This window comes from Lonchura striata, chromosome 16 (genome assembly GCF_046129695.1).
Source record: "Lonchura striata isolate bLonStr1 chromosome 16, bLonStr1.mat, whole genome shotgun sequence".
NCBI classification, from domain to species: domain Eukaryota; kingdom Metazoa; phylum Chordata; class Aves; order Passeriformes; family Estrildidae; genus Lonchura; species Lonchura striata.
The window spans coordinates 16,666,352-16,682,334 of record NC_134618.1 but is presented as its reverse complement, the minus strand read 5'-3'; the positions used below and the strand labels follow the sequence as shown (position 1 = coordinate 16,682,334).

Sequence of the window (15,983 nt, the reverse complement as noted above, 5' to 3'; positions counted from 1 at the left end):
CTTCCCCGTTCCTCAACGGGTAAAAGCTCCCCGTTCTTCCGAGGAAGCGGCGGCAGCCCGGCCCCGAGCAGCTCCTGCGCTGCATCTTCTCCGCCACCCGGAGCGTTCTCCAGCAAAACCACCCCTCCCAAGCGTAAAGTACCTTTAACAATTAGAAAGAAGACAGACGCTTTATCTTTTAAACGTTTCATCTTTTATTGCACAGTAAAATATAAAAACGAATCGTTTCCAGCTGCGGCTCCCGCGTCGCCGTCCATCGCAGCAGCACCGTGCTCTTCACCGCTCCTCCGGGGAAGGGATGGCCGTGGCGGGCCCGCGGCTCTCAGGAACGGCGCCTGGCGCAGAGAAAAAGCTGAGGAACAGCGCCTACAGCCCCTCGGTGCCCGCCCCCGCCGGGCACGGCGCTTGTGGGAACACGGGTTTCATTCCCCACACACAGGCGTGGGCAATAAGCTTTAATGCTCCCGATGCTGTGGGCGCCGTTATCTCACCCGGGGCCACGCCAGACCCCGGATGATTTTCAGACCGCGCCGGGCGCTACCGCTGCCCACGGAGCGCCTTCCCGGGACGCTCTCTGCACCCCAGGCGGGCGGGCTCCGGCTCGGGCAGCACCGTAACCATTTCCCAGCAGGGTTTTGCAAAGGAGGAAGGCCCAGGGAAGGAAGGACACGCGGCAGTGCGCTCCCGTTTGCCCGCGAAGGAGCGCCTCACCTCTCGCCACCCCGCCGCGCTCTGCGCGCTCCGCCCGTGCGCGCCCCTTTATACCGAGAGCCGTGCCGCCCCGCGCTCTGTATAATCCATCACAAACCGTCCATTTCGCCCAGCGGTGTATTCATCATTCAGCTCTTAGGGCCGGTGCTGCTCTCGCGAGATGCCCACGCACTATAAATACCGCGCGGCGCCGCGGCGCGGCCTTCTAGGCTGAGGGCTCACGTAAGTATGGCGGCAGCGGCGGCGCCGCGCGGTTCATCCGGCGCCATCCGCGCCCGCCGCGGCCCGCCTGACGTCCCGCTCTGTTCCAGCAAATGGCGGACGACGCCGGTGCTGCGGGAGGAGCGGGAGCGGCCCGCGGGGGCTTCCGCGGTGGATTCGGGACCGGGCTGCGGGGCCGCGGGCGCGGCCGCGGGAGGGGCCGCGGGAGAGGCCGCGGGGCCCGCGGAGGGAAAGCCGAGGATAAGGAGGTGAGCGCGGAGCCGGGACGGGGGCGCTGCCAGCCCCCGGCGTGCGGCAGCAGAGCCGCGTCCCGCCTGCTGCTGGCACCTGGTGACTCTCGGCCCTGGGTTTCTCTGCCAGTGGATTCCTGTCACCAAACTCGGCCGCCTGGTCAAGGATATGAAGATCAAGTCTCTTGAGGAGATTTACCTCTTCTCGCTTCCCATCAAGGTGAGGTGCTGTGGATATGGAAGGGAAGGGTCAGGGAGATGCTCCAAGGCAGGCAGGGAGAGCAGGGGTTGCTCACCTGGGGAAGGAAGGCTCCGGGGGCACCTCTGAGCCGAAAGGGGCTCCAGGAGAGCTGGAGAGGAACTTGGGATAGGATCAGATGGGATATTGGGAAGGAATTGCTCCTTGTGAAGGTGTTGAGGCCCTGGCATAGATTCCTGCAGCTGTGGCTGCCGTGGATCCCTGGCAGTGCTCAAGCTGGATGGGGCTTGGAGCAGCCTGGCACAGTGGAAGGTGTCCCTTCCCTTGGGAGGGGGTTGGATTAGCTGATCTTTGAGGTCCCTGTCAACCCAAACCATCCCAGGATTCCATGATTTCTGTGTGCTCAGTGCCTGACTCTTGTAGGAGTCGGAGATCATCGATTTCTTCCTGGGCTCCTCGCTGAAGGATGAGGTGCTGAAGATTATGCCTGTGCAGAAACAGACCCGTGCTGGGCAGCGCACCAGGTTCAAGGTAATCCCGTTTTTCTGGATCCTCCTGTTCGCAGCTTCCCTTTCTGAAAGTGCCACTAATGCACTTCTAATGGCATTGTCATCACTCCAAATCTAAATGTCAGTGTGCAGATTTTCCTTAAAGCACCACTAGCCCAAAAGTTCGGCTGCAAGACTCTCAAACTTCTTTTTAAGAAAACTTTTCTGACACTGCAAAATCCAGTTTTTCTTGCACAGCAGCGTTTGGTTTCCAGGGAGAAGTTTTGGGTATAAGTAGGGAATGCTGTTGGAAAATCGTGGGGAGTTCTGCCCAGAGCGAGGCTGCAGCAGGGAATTGAATCCCAGTGTTGGCTGGTTGTGGCTGAAGGATGAACTCTGAGGGGAAGAACGGGTTTTGAGAGCTGTGTGTGAGGTTTGGGGTGAGCTGTGAGATCCTGCATGGAGCAGTGAAAACTCTTCTGCCTGCAGGCCTTCGTCGCCATCGGCGACTACAACGGCCACGTGGGGCTGGGGGTGAAGTGCTCCAAGGAGGTGGCCACGGCCATCCGCGGGGCCATCATCCTGGCCAAGCTGTCCATCGTGCCCGTGCGACGCGGCTACTGGGGCAACAAGATCGGGAAGCCACACACGGTGCCCTGCAAGGTGAGCGATTCCCCAGCCTGGCCCTGGGGCTGTGCTCTGGGGCTGACCCGTTGTGTCCTTTCAGCCCTGGGTGTTCGGGGCTGTGCCCTGGGGCTGACCCCCCGTGTCCCCGCAGGTCACCGGGCGCTGCGGCTCCGTGCTGGTGCGCCTGATCCCGGCCCCCCGCGGCACCGGGATCGTGTCCGCCCCTGTCCCCAAGAAGCTGCTGATGATGGCTGGCATCGATGACTGCTACACGTCGGCGCGGGGCTGCACGGCCACCCTCGGCAACTTCGGTGAGCTCTGGGGCTGGCACGGGGCTTGGGGTCACTTCTGTCACCGGTGGGGCGCAGCAGCTCTGGTTTGTGGTGGCTCTGCACCCCCGACACTCCCGAATCTCCCAATCTGCGCGATTGCACTTGTGTGCCGTGGTGTAATCGTCGTAACTGGAGAGAGAGAGCAAGCTGAGCTTTGGGGGTTCCTCAGAGAGACCCTCCCTGGTCTCCCTGGTCCTTTCAGAATTCCACATTTGTGTGACTGGGGTACACTGGAGCTGTGGGTTGGATCAGCGGGCTGGTTGTGCAGCCGGTGCCGGGCAGCGTGTGACAGTGTGTGACATCTCTCTGCAGCTAAAGCCACCTTCGATGCCATCTCCAAAACCTACAGCTACCTGACTCCTGACCTCTGGAAAGAGACTGTCTTCACCAAGTCTCCTTACCAGGTAAGAGCACTTTGGTAACTCACAGCTCAAACCTTCTCGCCCCTAAAATTTAGATTTCTGTACCCAAAGGGTTGGTAGGTATAAAGTTGAGCCACCCAGCCCCAGTATACGCTAGGGATGGAACTGGTGCTGAGGAACCTGTGAGGGGTTTGAGGGAATAACCTGTTGGTGTTTTTGGCAGTGGTGCTGAGGAACCCGTGAGGGGTTTGAGGGAATAACCTGTTGGTGTTTTTGGCAGTGGTGCTGAGGAACCCATGAGGGGTTTGAGGGAATAACCTGTTGTGTTTTTTGCAGGAGTTCACCGATCATTTGGCCAAGACCCACACGAGAGTGTCGGTGCAGAGGACCCAGGCAGCCGCTGTGGCCACCACCTAACGGGCTTTGTAGGAAATAAAGTGATCAGAGAACCAGGAATCATCGGTGCTTGGTGTGACGGGGGTTGGTGCTGTGGGCAGCTGGGTTAGACCATGGAATGGGGCGGTTGGAAAGGACCTGGAAGCTCACCCAATTCCAGCTCCTGCCATGGGACACCTTCCACTGAATGCTGCTCTGTCCAGCCTGGCCTTTACTGGGACTGAGGGGATTCAGAGCCAGGGCAGAGCAGCACATGGAATGTTCTGGAGGCTCATGGAGGAAAGGAAAAGGTCCAGAGGGCAAGCTCCAACAGTGTGCGTGGAGCTGAGGGCTTGCAGAGCTCTGCAAAGAATGAATACAGAGCCCAGCTGTACAGATGTCTGTTTATTGTGCAGGCCAAGGAAGCAGCATGCACTGGGCTACCAGCACCATGGAGAGAGGAACTGTTGTAGCTTTACTGATTTTCTTGTGCTGCTTTCCTCTCCTCCATCATCCTGTGCTTCTGCTTCATCAGGCATGTCCGTGCATTGCCATGGTAACCCAGATCACCGTCTGGAAAAGACAGGAGATGCCTGAGCAGTGCCTCACACAAGCCCTGTGTGTTTCAGAGCCCCTTCCCTGGCTTTGGAGCCCTTGCCCTGTGTGCTGCTGCCACACTCACATCTGTCCTGGTAGGCCTTGGTGACCTGTGCCAGCAGCTCCATCTCCTTGGCACAGTTCTGGAACTGGTTTGGCCCTTCCCTCTGCTTGCACGCAGCCATCCTTTCCCGGATTATTTCCACGATTTCCTGATCAACCATCCTGCAGGAAAGATGGCGAGGGATGGAACAGCAGCCACGAGACAACAGAAAAGCTGAACCCAGGGGTGAGGACACCCTGTGGCACGTCAGCCCTGGGATTGTCGGCGTCCTGGTCCCTAATGCCACCATGCCCAGATGTGCTGCAGGGACAGCAGGACACTATGTTTAATGGGGAGGGCTGGAGGTGCTGCCTCAGCACCCCAGCATCCACCAAAACGCTGCAGGTCCCAGAGCTGTGTGCTCTGCTGTGGCCTCGCCTGGGGACAGTCCAGGGGCGGCCATACCTGTCCCTCCTCCACTGCGCCTCAGCCTCGTAGTAGCACAGGTAGTCACCCTCCAGGCACTGGCTCAGGTCAGGCACACGGCGGAACTTCTGGTGGTAGTAGTAGAACTTGTCCTTGTTCTGCCACCGCTCGATCCAGCCTGCAGGGACAGCCCGGTCACACAGCCCAGCCCAGCTCTGAGCGCTGGCACTGCCCAGTGCCACCTTCCCCGGCAGCAGCAGCGGGTCCACACTGTGCCCGGCTCATGCCCATCTGTGTGCCTGCTGCTCTGTGCTGTGTCCCATGTCCTGTCCACACTGCTACTGTGTCCCTGCGTCCCCTGCACCTCTGCCAGTGTCTGAACTGTCCCTGTATGTGTCAGTGTCTGAGCTGTGTCCTGATGTCCCCGTATCTGTCCGTGCTGCCTCATGTCTCTGTCCCACTACCAATACTGTGTTCTTGTCTGTGTCCCGTGTCTGTGCAGTGTCCCATGTCCCTGTGTCGGTCCTACTATCCAAGCTGTGTTCCTGTCTGTGTTCTGTGTGTCCCATCTCTCTGTGGCAGTGGGAATCCCTGTGTCCGTGCTGTGTTCTGTGTGTCCCCTGTCCATGTCTGCCCGTCTACATGTTGTGTCTCATGTCCCTGTGTCTATGTCCCTACGTCCATGCTGTGTTGTGGTCAATGTGCCATGTCCGTTTGTCCCAGTGTCCCGTCCCTCTGCCCGTGCTATCGCTGTCAGGACCAGTGTCCCTCTGTCCCAGTGTCCCTCTGTCCTCCTGTCCCGTCCCTCTGCCCGTGCTGTCGCTGTCAGCACCGGTGTCGCTGTGTCCTTGTGCGTGCCCTCTGCCTGCCCAGATGCCCGTGTCCTCACGCCTTTGCCCCGAGCCCCGGTGTGCCCAGCCCGGTGTCCCCGTCCCCGCTCAACTCCCACAGGGCGGCAGCCGCGGGTGGGAGGGAGCCGCGGGTGGGACGGAGGTTATCTCACCCCGCCGGTACCTCGGATGAAGGTGACGGGCGCGTCGAGGACATAGTGGAAGGCGGTCTGGAAGTAATCGATGGGATTGGGCACCGACGTTGCCCTCTCGGAGACGGGGGTGCGGGTCGGCGGCACCTTGTACGCCTCCCAGTCGTGATCCTCCGGCATGGCGGCGGCGGCGGGGGAAGATGGCGGCGACCCCTGAGGGGACCGGGAGCCCGGGAACCCGGCGGCGGCCCCGGGGCACGCCGGGAGTTGTAGTACCTTCTCCGGGAAGATGGCGGCGGCCCCTGAGGGCGGTGTCAACGCGGGAATCCGGCTGCGGCCCCGGGGCACGCCGGGAGTTGTAGTCTCTCCGCCGTGAGGGGAGCCCGCCATGGGGCGGGTTGGAGAAACCGCATCTTGTCCTGACTGTCCCTTCCCTGCTTGTGAAAAGCGCCTGGTTTTTATAAAATTTTAAAAATTTGAAGATAATAAAATTGTTATGAAAATAGTAGTACAATTAAAGTAATAAAAATTTAGGGTTAGGACAATTACAAGACAATAAAAGGCAAAGAATTACGGAGGTCCAGATGTTCTCGGGCATTTAAGCCCCGGCATCATGCCTTGTGAACAAAGGAATAACCTTTAAAACAACACACTGTTGCATATTCATACATACTTCATGGCTATGCATATATTCTATTTAAAACAAGAAGCTGTTATATTTCAACTGCTTCTTTTAATCCCCACGGTATCTTAGAGTTCGAGCAAGGCCTGAAGAAATTAGCTTCTTCTGATAAGAAAACCATAAATTCTTCTTTGGAAGATTTACATGCTCTGTGACTCTAATCTCTAAGTGAGAATCTCATTCCTTTAAAAAAACCCCACAGACACGGACAGAGCGATTCTCAGCCTGTGCTGGGGGTACCTGGTGCAGGTGTTCACATCTCTGGGTGTGTGATACCCTTTTGGAAACTGCCCTAATTCGGAAAACTGCCCTAATTCCTGCCATTCACATTAGATTCCGAGATGTATTGCCTCCATCTCTTTTCCAGTCAGGATCACAATCCTGGGCTGACAGAGACACTCTCAGCCTGTGCTGGGGGTACCTGGTGCAGGTGTTCACATCTCTGGGTGTGTGATACCCTTTTGGAAACTGCCCTAATTCGGAAAACTGCCCTAATTCCTGCCATTCACATTAGATTCCGAGATGTATTGCCTCCATCTCTTTTCCAGTCAGGATCACAATCCTGGGCTGACAGAGAGACTCTCAGCCTGTGCTGGGGATACCTGGTGCAGGCGTTCACATCTCTGGGTGTGTGATACCCTTTTGAAAACTGCCCTAATTCGGAAAACTGCCCTAATTCCTGCCTTTCACATTAGAGCTGTTCAGGAGGGAGAAGCGTAAACTGAGCCAGCAGCAAGTGACCTTTTATCACACCACAACTGTCGTGTCCAACCTGCCAGGAATGAAATGAATATCGCAGCGGGTGAAGCGAGTGGCTAAATTTGTGTCTTCAGACCCATACCCATCTTAAGTATTACTCTGGGGAGGCACTCCCTGGCAGCCTCTCTCTGCTGCTGCCCCGGGCTGAAGACGTCCCATGGTCGGTACAGCTCTGCTGGAGCCGCTTGTGTGCGAGGGTCGGCGAGCAGGGCTGGGTTGTGCTCCTGGTGGTGCCAGCGATGGGGTCAGAACCCTCAGAGTTCCACTCAGGCTGGAAAAGGAGCTTGGTGGAAAGTGCAGCCGGGCGCTGGGACCGATCTGAGCTAGGAAGGAGCTGCAGTGGGGTGCAGGACTAACCCTTTGCTGCTTGTGGTTGAGGTTTATGTGTGTATCTCTTCTCATCTGGCTTTCAAGGTGCCTTTAGAACCTGTGCATGCTCCTGTTATTTGGGCATCCTTTCCCCTGTTTTCCCGATCCTTGGATGTGCTTGTTTTGTGCCATTTGCCTCCATGACATCAAGCCCAGGAATTCCATGCAGGCCTTTTTGGTGCTACAGGATACAAAATAAATTGTTATAATTAAGAGCACAGAAGAACAGACATAGTAAAGAATGTACTTCTCCTTCAAAATCCTTCAGAAGAAGCTGAAGGAGGGAGATTATGTAAAGTTTTTTTATTTCAGTGGCATCAATTGTCCAGAAATTTAGTAAGTTCACACCGGCAGAGAGTACATTTAGAATGGGTGCTAGGAAGAAATGTTTTCCTGGTGAGGGTGGGCAGGCCCTGGCACAGGGTGCCCAGAGAAGCTGTGGCTCTTCCTGGATCCCTGGCAGTGCCCAAGGCCAGGCTGGGCAGGGTTTGGAGAAGTCTGGGACAGTGGGAGGTGTCCCTGCCATGGCAGGGTGGCACTGGATGGGCTCTAAGATCCCTTCCACCCCAAACCATTCCACTATTCTATGCCTTTTCTCCATGTACATGACAAAAGTTTGACCAAAATCCTGCCCTGTTACAACTCAGGGAAGAGCCCGGAATCTCTGTGACATTCCCATCTGAAGGGGGGAAGGATTTTTTGTTGCGTTTTTGTCATCTTTCCCTTCTCCCCATTTTGTGCTTCCCCTCCGCAGTCCCACCGCAAGTTCTCCGCTCCCAGGCACGGCCACCTGGGCTTCCTGCCCCACAAGCGGAGCCGCCGGCACCGGGGCAAGGTGAAGGCCTGGCCCAAGGATGACCCCAGCAAACCAGTCCACCTGACAGCTTTCCTGGGCTACAAGGCTGGCATGACCCACACCGTGCGCGAGGTGCACCGGCCCGGGCTCAGTAAGGCTTGGCTTGCAGGGGCCACGTCCACGAGGGGGGAATAGGCTCCTTGGGAAAGGGGTGGTGGAGCCCACGGTTCTAGGTTAAATCCTGGCTGTGCACACCTTGGATGGTCAAAGGCCAGCTCGGCATGGGCTAGTGTGGAATTCTGCACGCTGGGGTGGTGGGTGGTGGTTTGGGAGGTGGGAAGGCTGGGGCTGGCTGAGATCAAACGTTGGCCTTGCCCCCAGCGCTCTCTGTGGCAGTGGGAATCCTGCAGGGAATGATCCCAGATGATGCCGTGTCAGAATCTGAGGTATTGATGATTCTGAGATTGTAGAAAGTCTCTGTTTTTCTGCCCTGTTGCCAAAGCAGAAGCCATAATTGGTCTGTGCTGGTTCCAAGGTTGTTTATTCTGTTTATCTCTCACATGTTCTGCTGCCCTGCCCAGCTCTGTCCTGCAGGGCAGCGTGTGGGGCTCTGCCCTCAGTGGGATGTGACAAACATTCAATACCAGAAACTCCCTGGGCTGGATTTACAAGAACGTGCCAATATCTGTCACCTACGTTGGACAGTGTGTCCCCAGCCTGAACCAACAGAAAAATGCCAACACCACAGTGAGACATGGAGGGCATGAAGAAGGAGAAAAAGGACAAGGCACACCCAATTTCCTCCAGCTTGTCCCTTTGGACCCCTCATCTAGAATCCTAAAATTTTACTTTTGCACCCGTGCCACACTTAATTATTACTGATATCAAACCCTCAGAGCTGGTAATTCATCCTAAGATTGAAAACTCTTTTCCATGGGCAGAGATCACAGCCAGTGTCTCTGGGGGCTCTGTAGAGCCTGTCTGTGATCTCTGTCCATGGGTTCCTGACCCCTGCCAGGGTCCCAGGGCAGCCAGAGGGAAGCTCTGGATCCCCACAGGGTGAGCACCACGTCCCTTTGCTGCCCTGCAGAGATCTCCAAGCGGGAGGAGGTGGAGGCCGTGACCATCATCGAGACCCCGCCGATGGTGGTGGTGGGGGTCGTGGGCTACATCGAGACACCCAAGGGCTTGAGGAATTTCAAGACTGTTTTTGCTGAGCACATCAGCGACGAGTGCCGGCGGCGCTTCTACAAGAACTGGTACGTGCTCCCAAAAAAAGCTCATCCAACACCGGGGCTGCCCAGGGAGGTGGTGGAGTGTCCAAGGCACCCGTGGGGGACAAGGTGGGGATCAGTCACAGGTCGGACTCGATGATCTGGGAGGGCTTTTCCAACCTCAGTTGTGAAAAACGTTAATTATTTGGTTTTTAAAATTTTTAAAGTTTAATAATAATAAAACAGTTATAAAAATAGTGATGTAATTAGAGTAATAAAATTTAGAGTTAGGATAATTATAAGATAATAAAAAGTAAAGAATTATGGATGTTTGAATGTTTTTGGATATTAAGTTATGAAAAATATAGTTTGTTAATATACTGATGTACACTTATATATTTTTATGGTTATGTATAGATTTTATTTAAAAAAAGAAACTTCATTTGTTGTATGTCAATTGTTTCTTTTAATCTTTATGGCACTTTGAGTTTGAGTAAGGTTTGAAGAAATTAGTGTTTTTTTGATACGAAAATCATAAATTTTTCTTCTTTTGAAGATTTAGGTGTTCTTTGAAGCGTGTACTTTATTCTTAAAAAACTCTTTACATATATAGTTTCTATTTTAAAACTATATTTAATATATTACTTCAGAGAATTAATATAGCACAACTTTCTAACATTACGCATATGATATTTATTGTAACATTTGCGAAAAGCCAATCATAAAATAAGCATTTTTCACATCAGTGATCCTGGGATTCCCCAGAGTAGGGGCCTGTGAGGGATGTCTGGCAGGAATTCCACAGCATCTCCGGGATGCTCGAACAGCTCAGCTCCTGCGGAGTGAAACTGCTGCCTATTTAGTCATGCACAGGGACACTGCACACAGCGCGATGCTGGGGAGGAGCGTTTGCATATGTAAATTTATTCTAATAGGCGAGCCAAGGTAGCTCTCTCCACAACATCGTATGGCAGGTTCTTTTTCCCTCGTGTAGCTCGGGCTCCTCGGCTCCCCAGATCACTGGAATCCTTGATTTGTTTTGTGTTTTTTTTGGTTTTCTTTTGGGTTTCTTTGTTTTGTTTTGTTTTGTTTTGTTTTGTTTTTGTTTTGTATTTTGTTTTTGTTTTGGTTTGGGTTTTTTTTTGGGGGGGGGGGTTGGGGTTTTTTTTTTTGGTTTTTTGGGGGTTGGACTGAAACCAGATTTGCCAGGGGAAAAATTAATGCAGAATGTGCCCCCTGGCCCTCATAAATACCAACACCCCTCAGCAGAGAGGGAAGTGGGAACAGGAATTTCCCCGCTGTAGGAATTGTGTCTCCTGTATAGCGCCATGGAGACCCACCCAGCACACAGCTCCGATCCCTGTTTTCTCCTGTCAGCCTTTTTCAGGGCTCATCCCTCTCCCCAGCCGAATCCCTCGGCAGGCAGGGGAGGCTCAGGTACCCCCAGGTAAATGCCTTTGTGGTTTCCCGGCTGCAGGAATCTCCTGACACCCTCCCACCCCAAGCCTCTCCATCCCTCCTTCCTCCCGCCTCGGATTTGGCGCCTGAGTCAGTCAGTGCGAGACAACTGCATTCCTCATGCAGAAAGGTTTGAATTACCCTTGAAGGAGCCCTTTTCACGGCTCAATATCCACCTCCCTCTTCCCACCTCAAGGTCCTGGCAGTCAGGTGAGGCTCAGGTATCCACAGGTTCCTTGTGCCTGCCAGGAGGTGGCTGTCAAGGTGACCTGTCCCCTCTCTGCGCTGTCACAAGCTCTTTAGTAGCTCTGACGGGTGTTAAACCACTTCTGTCCTTAGGCACAAGAGCAAGAAGAAGGCGTTCACCAAGTACTGCAAAAAATGGCAGGATGAGGCTGGGAAAAGGCAGCTGGAGAAGGATTTTGCAGCCATGAAGAAGTATTGCAAGGTCATCCGTGTCATTATGCACACCCAGGTCAGAGCCTCCCCCTGGCATGGGCAGGGGGCTCGGGGGCTTCCTCAGCTCTGAAGGGCCTGGGAATGGGATCAGGGGGTGTTTTGGTGGGGTCACAGAGGCTGAGGGAGCAGAGTCTCTCTCAGATGGTGATGGGAGGTGCTGGCTGACCTTTCCAGCTGCCTCCTGACTCTCAGTGCCCTCCCAGAGCTCCTGCTCTGGGGCTGCCATGGATGCTGTGGTTTGGGAGCACAGGGGAGCCCCCACATCCCAATGGGAGCACACACACCCCATGGAGGAGAGCAGGAGGAGGGCAGAGCCTGGGCAGGTCCTGAGCCCTGTGTCAGCAAGGCACCTCGGACCTCATGATCACCTCAAATTAGCAACTGGTGTCAAATGGTTTGGGCAAAAATAACCCCACGGGCAGGCACAGTTTTGCCAGATGCTGATTGCTGGATACACATTTTAATGCAAATCCCTGGATTTAAGGGCTGATTTGGGGTCTGGGGGAGAGAGCTACGTTGGCTCAAGGCCAGACAGGGTCTCTGGGCTCAAGGACAAGGAGTTGGCCCCATAAAGTCCCAGATACAAAGAGCTGCTGACCCAGGGCTGCTTTGAAAGGGGGTGACAGTGGCAGAGAGGTGAAGCAGTGGCTCTGCTCACCCCTGTGCCCCTCACAAACTGTGAGTGACCCAGCCCTGCTGCACCCTCCTGTCTGTGGGGTGAGGGGCCACATGCCACCCTAAAGCACTGTGTGCTGTAGATGAGGCTGCTCCCACTGAGGCAGAAGAAGGCCCACATCATGGAGATCCAGCTGAACGGGGGGACAGTGGCTGAGAAGGTTGACTGGGTCCGGGAGAGACTGGAGAAGCAGATCTCTGTGCACAGTGTCTTCAGCCAGAACGAGATGATCGATGTCATCGGCGTCACCAAGGGGCACGGCATGAAAGGTGCAGGGGTTTGTCCTTCTCACGTGGCTCTGCCCATCGGGTGGTTTTGGGGTAGGACAGTGTTCACCACGCTGAGAACCCCTTTTTGTAGAGGGCAAAAAAGCCTCAGGATCTTGAGCATGATATCCAGTTCTATTGTGTCAGGGCTCAGTTTCCTTAATCTCAGGGATTCCAGCAAGGGAAAAATTCAACAGGGGCACCCCTGATGTAGCTACAGAGGAGCTGACAAAATGACCTCTGGTGGGAAGATTTGCCCTGAGATTAAGGCCAGTGAAGGCCTCCTCCCAGGAGGCTCAGAGCAACCAGCTCTAATGGGAGGTTTTCCTGTCCATGGCAGGGCTTGGAACTGGATGGTCTTTATGGTCCCTTCCAATCCAAACCATCCTGTGATGGTGTGAATGTCTCACAAACCCCACATGTGCAGGGGTGTGGGTGTCCCTGGGTGTGTGCGTGGAACACCTCCTTGTCTGATCAGAGCCCTGGCAGTGAGAACAGCTCCTGATCTCCTCCCAGCACTGCAGGAGAACTCCTCTGAGAACTGCAGGAGAGCCATGGGGCTGTCCTAAAGGAGAATGATGGGCCTGTCCCTCAGGAGAGCCATGGGAATGTCCTTCAGGACAGCTGTGGGATTGTCCCTCAGGAGAGTGGTGGGACTGTCCCTCAGGAGAGTGGTGGGATTGTCCTTCAGGAGAGCCATGGGACTGTCCCTCGGGAGAGTGGTGGGACTGTCCCTCAGGAGAGTGGTGGGACTGTCCCTCAGGAGAGTGGTGGGATTGTCCTTCAGGAGAGCCATGGGACTGTCCCTCAGGAGAGCCATGGGACTGTCCTCCCCCAGCCCCTCCCTGCTGACCCTGCCCTCTGTTCCCACGCTCCCAGGGGTGACCAGCCGCTGGCACACCAAGAAGCTGCCCAGGAAGACACACAAGGGCCTGCGGAAGGTGGCCTGCATCGGGGCCTGGCACCCGGCCCGCGTGGGCTACTCCATCGCCCGGGCTGGCCAGAAGGGCTACCACCACCGCACCGAGATCAACAAGAAGGTGTGGCCCAGGGGGTTCCCTCAGGCCTCCCATCCTGTCACCATCCTCCTTCCCACGGTGCCCGCAGCTCCCCGCATCCTCCTGGGTGTTTCCCTGGACATCTCCATGTCTTTCCTGGTGCTTTTCCGCTGCTTGAGGGGATTCTGTGGGGGGATTCTGCCACCCCGTGAAGCTCCTCAGCAAGGGGCAGGAGAGTCTCCATCTCCGCTGCCTGTGTGTTCCCAGATTTACCGCATTGGCCACGGGATCCACGTGGAGGATGGCAAAGTGGTGAGGAACAACGCCTCGACGAACTACGACATCACCGAGAAGACCATCACGCCTCTGGTGAGGGCTGAGGGCTGACAGGGCTGTGACCCTCCCAGCCAGCTCTCCTGCCCACCAACCCCTCTGCTCTCCCCACAGGGTGGGTTCCCTCACTACGGGGAGGTCAACAACGACTTCCTCATGCTGAAGGGCTGCGTGGTGGGCACCAGGAAGCGCGTGCTCACCCTCCGCAAGGTGAGAGCACCAGGCTGGGCTGCAGCTCCCCAGGAGCACATTCCCCACATGGAGAACCCTCCAAGTGCTGGGCAGGGGCACTGGGCGGCTCCTTGGTGCAGTGTCAGCAGGTGGATGGAGATGGAGAGCTTCAGAGCTCTGAGGGCTGTGGTTCATTTCAGAATGAAACCTTGGGTTGTCACAGAAAGGTGACTGGACATTGGAATGGCTGCCCAGGGACGTGGTGGTGGAGTCACTGGTGTTTAAGGACAGGCTGGATGTGGCACTCAGTGCCATGGTCTGGGTGACAAGGTCAGGTCATGGGTTGGACCTGGTGATCTTGGAGGTATTTCCCAGCCTGGTTGATTCTGTGATTCTGTGATTCTGTGATTCTGTGATTCTGTGATTCTGTGAAATGCTGATGAAAGAGCATCTCTGTAAGCTCTCCACCACCTGAGCACCAGGGTGTTGCTCTGAGAACACAGATTTTTGAGGAGATATTTCTTTAGAGGATATTCCAACCCTGCTTGCCTGAGACCAGCTGTCCTTACTGTCTGTGGGGATTCTCCTGATGTTGTGGCTGTTCTTTCCCAGTCCCTCCTGGTGCACACGAGCCGCCGGGCCCATGAAGCCATCGAGCTCAAATTCATTGACACCACTTCCAAATTCGGCCACGGCCGTTTCCAGACAGCTCAGGAGAAGAGAGCTTTCATGGTGAGTTCCTTGGGCTGCCTCCAGCTCATCAGGGGGGTTCAGCAACTGACTGACTCCAAGCAAGCATCCTCCATGGGCAGGGAGGTGGAACTGGATGAGTTTATGTCCCTTCCGACCCAAACCATCCCAGGATTCTGTGATTCCGTGATTCTCTGATCTGTTCCTCAATACAACAGCCAAGTGAATGTCTGAGACTCTCTTGCCTAAAGGCAGCCATGAGCTCAGTTCACACAGCAGAAATGGTGCTAAGGAAGAAGAGGATGGTTGTGTGAGTGATCCAAGACAACTCAACCAGCAAATAAAAGACCATATGGGCAACCAGTTCCCATTCACCACGGGAAGTTTTAAACAAGCAGTTAACTTGGCAGGCACTGTCTTGGCCATATGGTGCCTTTCACTTGGAATTGTGCACTGCTTTGATTTGTTTGGAATGATTTATAGCTTTAATGTTCTCAGAAGAAAGACAGTTTGGGTCAAATTCAGATGCAAATTTGTGCTGCTTTTGTCAGAAGCTTTCAAGAAGGCCAAGCAGTGTGTTTTTCTTAAATCCAGGGCAAAAATTAATATAATTAAATAATCCAAACACAGCAGTTCCCTGAATAGTTTTGCAGCCTTCACCCAGGCTGGTGCGAGTCTGAGTCTGAAGAGGAGGAAGCACTGAGTAAACCAGGAGAGGGAGAAGGAGAGGGAAAGAAACAACTGCCTGGGTCCCACGCAGACATAAACTGGGTCTGGATGTGGCCTGTCAGCCAGAAATGCCATGTGAAGCTGCTTAAGCCTCCTTAGAGCTGGCAGGGGGATTGGTTAGGCACTGCCTTTGCAGAGCTCTTTAGAGGTTAAGCTGATTTCCTTCAGCTCAGTGTCAGAGCCTGTTGTGTCACTGCCAGCCCTGAGCTGCTGTGACAAGGAGCTCGGTGACAGGAGGAGGTTTGACCTGGGTGCAGCTCTTTTCTTTGCCATTTCCCCCCTTGGATTCTCTGGTAAAACATCACATTTGTCTGGAAGTTGAGGGACATGAGTATTTCCTGCCACTTGCTCCCATAGGATTGATTTGCTGTGGGATAACCCCATTTTTCAGCTGCTGGCCTGAGCTGACTTTCTGGTTGCCACAGCCCTGACACAATCATGCAGACCAGGTCTGTGTGTCCCTAAATCCAAACTCTCCTCTCTGCTCTCTTCCAGGGCCCCCAGAAGAAACATTTGGTGAAGGAGAAGCCAGGTGTGCAGGAAGAGCCCTAAGGACAGAGATCCAAGGCTGCCTGACTGGGCACTTGCAATAAAGGGGCTCCAAGCCATGCCTGCTCCTCTCTCCTTCTGCAAGGGTCTCTTGCCTCTTCTCAGGCTCCTCAGCAGGTGGGGATGGGAAAAGTGGCATTTGGGACTGGCCCACATGGGCAGGGACTGACTGGGACAGCAAAGTGCCTGCTCTGCCCTCTGGATCTTCCCTTTCCTTCACCCAGTGAATTTTTCCCTCTC

General features: G+C 54.8%; 3 protein-coding genes, 1 long non-coding RNA gene and 2 other non-coding genes across 6 annotated transcripts; 3 read left to right on the top strand and 3 right to left on the bottom strand.

Annotated features, from left to right (window-relative positions):
• Nucleotides 1-170: 170 nt before the first annotated feature.
• On the bottom strand, nucleotides 171-799 carry LOC116184150 (uncharacterized). Its single transcript, XR_004148892.2, has 2 exons — nucleotides 712-799; nucleotides 171-335 (listed from the first exon to the last, which is right to left on the bottom strand). It is a non-coding gene; the product is annotated as an uncharacterized LOC116184150 (long non-coding RNA).
• LOC116184178 (small nucleolar RNA ACA64) lies at nucleotides 404-529 on the bottom strand. Its single transcript, XR_004148925.2, has one exon. It is a non-coding gene; the product is annotated as a small nucleolar RNA ACA64 (small nucleolar RNA).
• Nucleotides 800-1,009: 210 nt separating the features above from the next.
• On the top strand, nucleotides 1,010-3,627 carry RPS2 (ribosomal protein S2). The gene is made up of 7 exons (XM_021547655.3): nucleotides 1,010-1,181; nucleotides 1,294-1,383; nucleotides 1,786-1,893; nucleotides 2,340-2,513; nucleotides 2,629-2,788; nucleotides 3,122-3,213; nucleotides 3,508-3,627. Exons 1-7 carry the CDS (start codon nucleotides 1,026-1,028, stop codon nucleotides 3,586-3,588), a joined length of 861 nt encoding a protein of 286 aa, XP_021403330.1. The 5' UTR covers nucleotides 1,010-1,025; the 3' UTR covers nucleotides 3,589-3,627.
• LOC116184177 (small nucleolar RNA SNORA64/SNORA10 family) lies at nucleotides 2,887-3,023 on the top strand. Its single transcript, XR_004148924.2, has one exon. It is a non-coding gene; the product is annotated as a small nucleolar RNA SNORA64/SNORA10 family (small nucleolar RNA).
• A 309-nt stretch (nucleotides 3,628-3,936) lies between the features above and the next one.
• Nucleotides 3,937-5,836, bottom strand: NDUFB10 (NADH:ubiquinone oxidoreductase subunit B10). The gene is made up of 4 exons (XM_021547656.3): nucleotides 5,627-5,836; nucleotides 4,652-4,790; nucleotides 4,229-4,368; nucleotides 3,937-4,119 (listed from the first exon to the last, which is right to left on the bottom strand). Exons 1-4 carry the CDS (start codon nucleotides 5,772-5,774, stop codon nucleotides 4,022-4,024), a joined length of 525 nt encoding a protein of 174 aa, XP_021403331.1. The 5' UTR covers nucleotides 5,775-5,836; the 3' UTR covers nucleotides 3,937-4,021.
• Nucleotides 5,837-7,012: 1,176 nt separating this feature from the next.
• Nucleotides 7,013-15,802, top strand: RPL3L (ribosomal protein L3 like). Its single transcript, XM_021547657.3, has 10 exons — nucleotides 7,013-7,195; nucleotides 8,159-8,351; nucleotides 9,291-9,459; nucleotides 11,212-11,347; nucleotides 12,090-12,276; nucleotides 13,153-13,313; nucleotides 13,539-13,640; nucleotides 13,719-13,814; nucleotides 14,388-14,507; nucleotides 15,690-15,802. The coding sequence occupies exons 1-10, from the start codon at nucleotides 7,193-7,195 to the stop codon at nucleotides 15,744-15,746; spliced, it is 1,224 nt and encodes a 407-aa protein (XP_021403332.1). The 5' UTR covers nucleotides 7,013-7,192; the 3' UTR covers nucleotides 15,747-15,802.
• Nucleotides 15,803-15,983: the final 181 nt, after the last annotated feature.

What these genes read in the sequence shown, in the direction of transcription:
- NDUFB10 (XM_021547656.3), bottom strand. Translation starts at nt 5,774, where the DNA reads ATGCCGGAGGATCACGACTGGGAGGCGTACAAGGTGCCGCCGACCCGC. An exon ending in GCCCGTCACCTTCATCCGAG is followed by an intron (nt 4,791 to 5,626) that starts GTACCGGCGGGG and finishes CTGTCCCTGCAG; the next exon opens with GCTGGATCGAGCGGTGGCAG. An exon ending in GCGCAGTGGAGGAGGGACAG is followed by an intron (nt 4,369 to 4,651) that starts GTATGGCCGCCC and finishes TCTTTCCTGCAG; the next exon opens with GATGGTTGATCAGGAAATCG.
- RPS2 (XM_021547655.3), top strand. Translation starts at nt 1,026, where the DNA reads ATGGCGGACGACGCCGGTGCTGCGGGAGGAGCGGGAGCGGCCCGCGGG. An exon ending in GGAAAGCCGAGGATAAGGAG is followed by an intron (nt 1,182 to 1,293) that starts GTGAGCGCGGAG and finishes TTTCTCTGCCAG; the next exon opens with TGGATTCCTGTCACCAAACT. An exon ending in TCTTCTCGCTTCCCATCAAG is followed by an intron (nt 1,384 to 1,785) that starts GTGAGGTGCTGT and finishes TGACTCTTGTAG; the next exon opens with GAGTCGGAGATCATCGATTT.
- RPL3L (XM_021547657.3), top strand. An exon ending in GGTGCACCGGCCCGGGCTCA is followed by an intron (nt 8,352 to 9,290) that starts GTAAGGCTTGGC and finishes GCTGCCCTGCAG; the next exon opens with AGATCTCCAAGCGGGAGGAG. An exon ending in GCACCGAGATCAACAAGAAG is followed by an intron (nt 13,314 to 13,538) that starts GTGTGGCCCAGG and finishes GTGTGTTCCCAG; the next exon opens with ATTTACCGCATTGGCCACGG.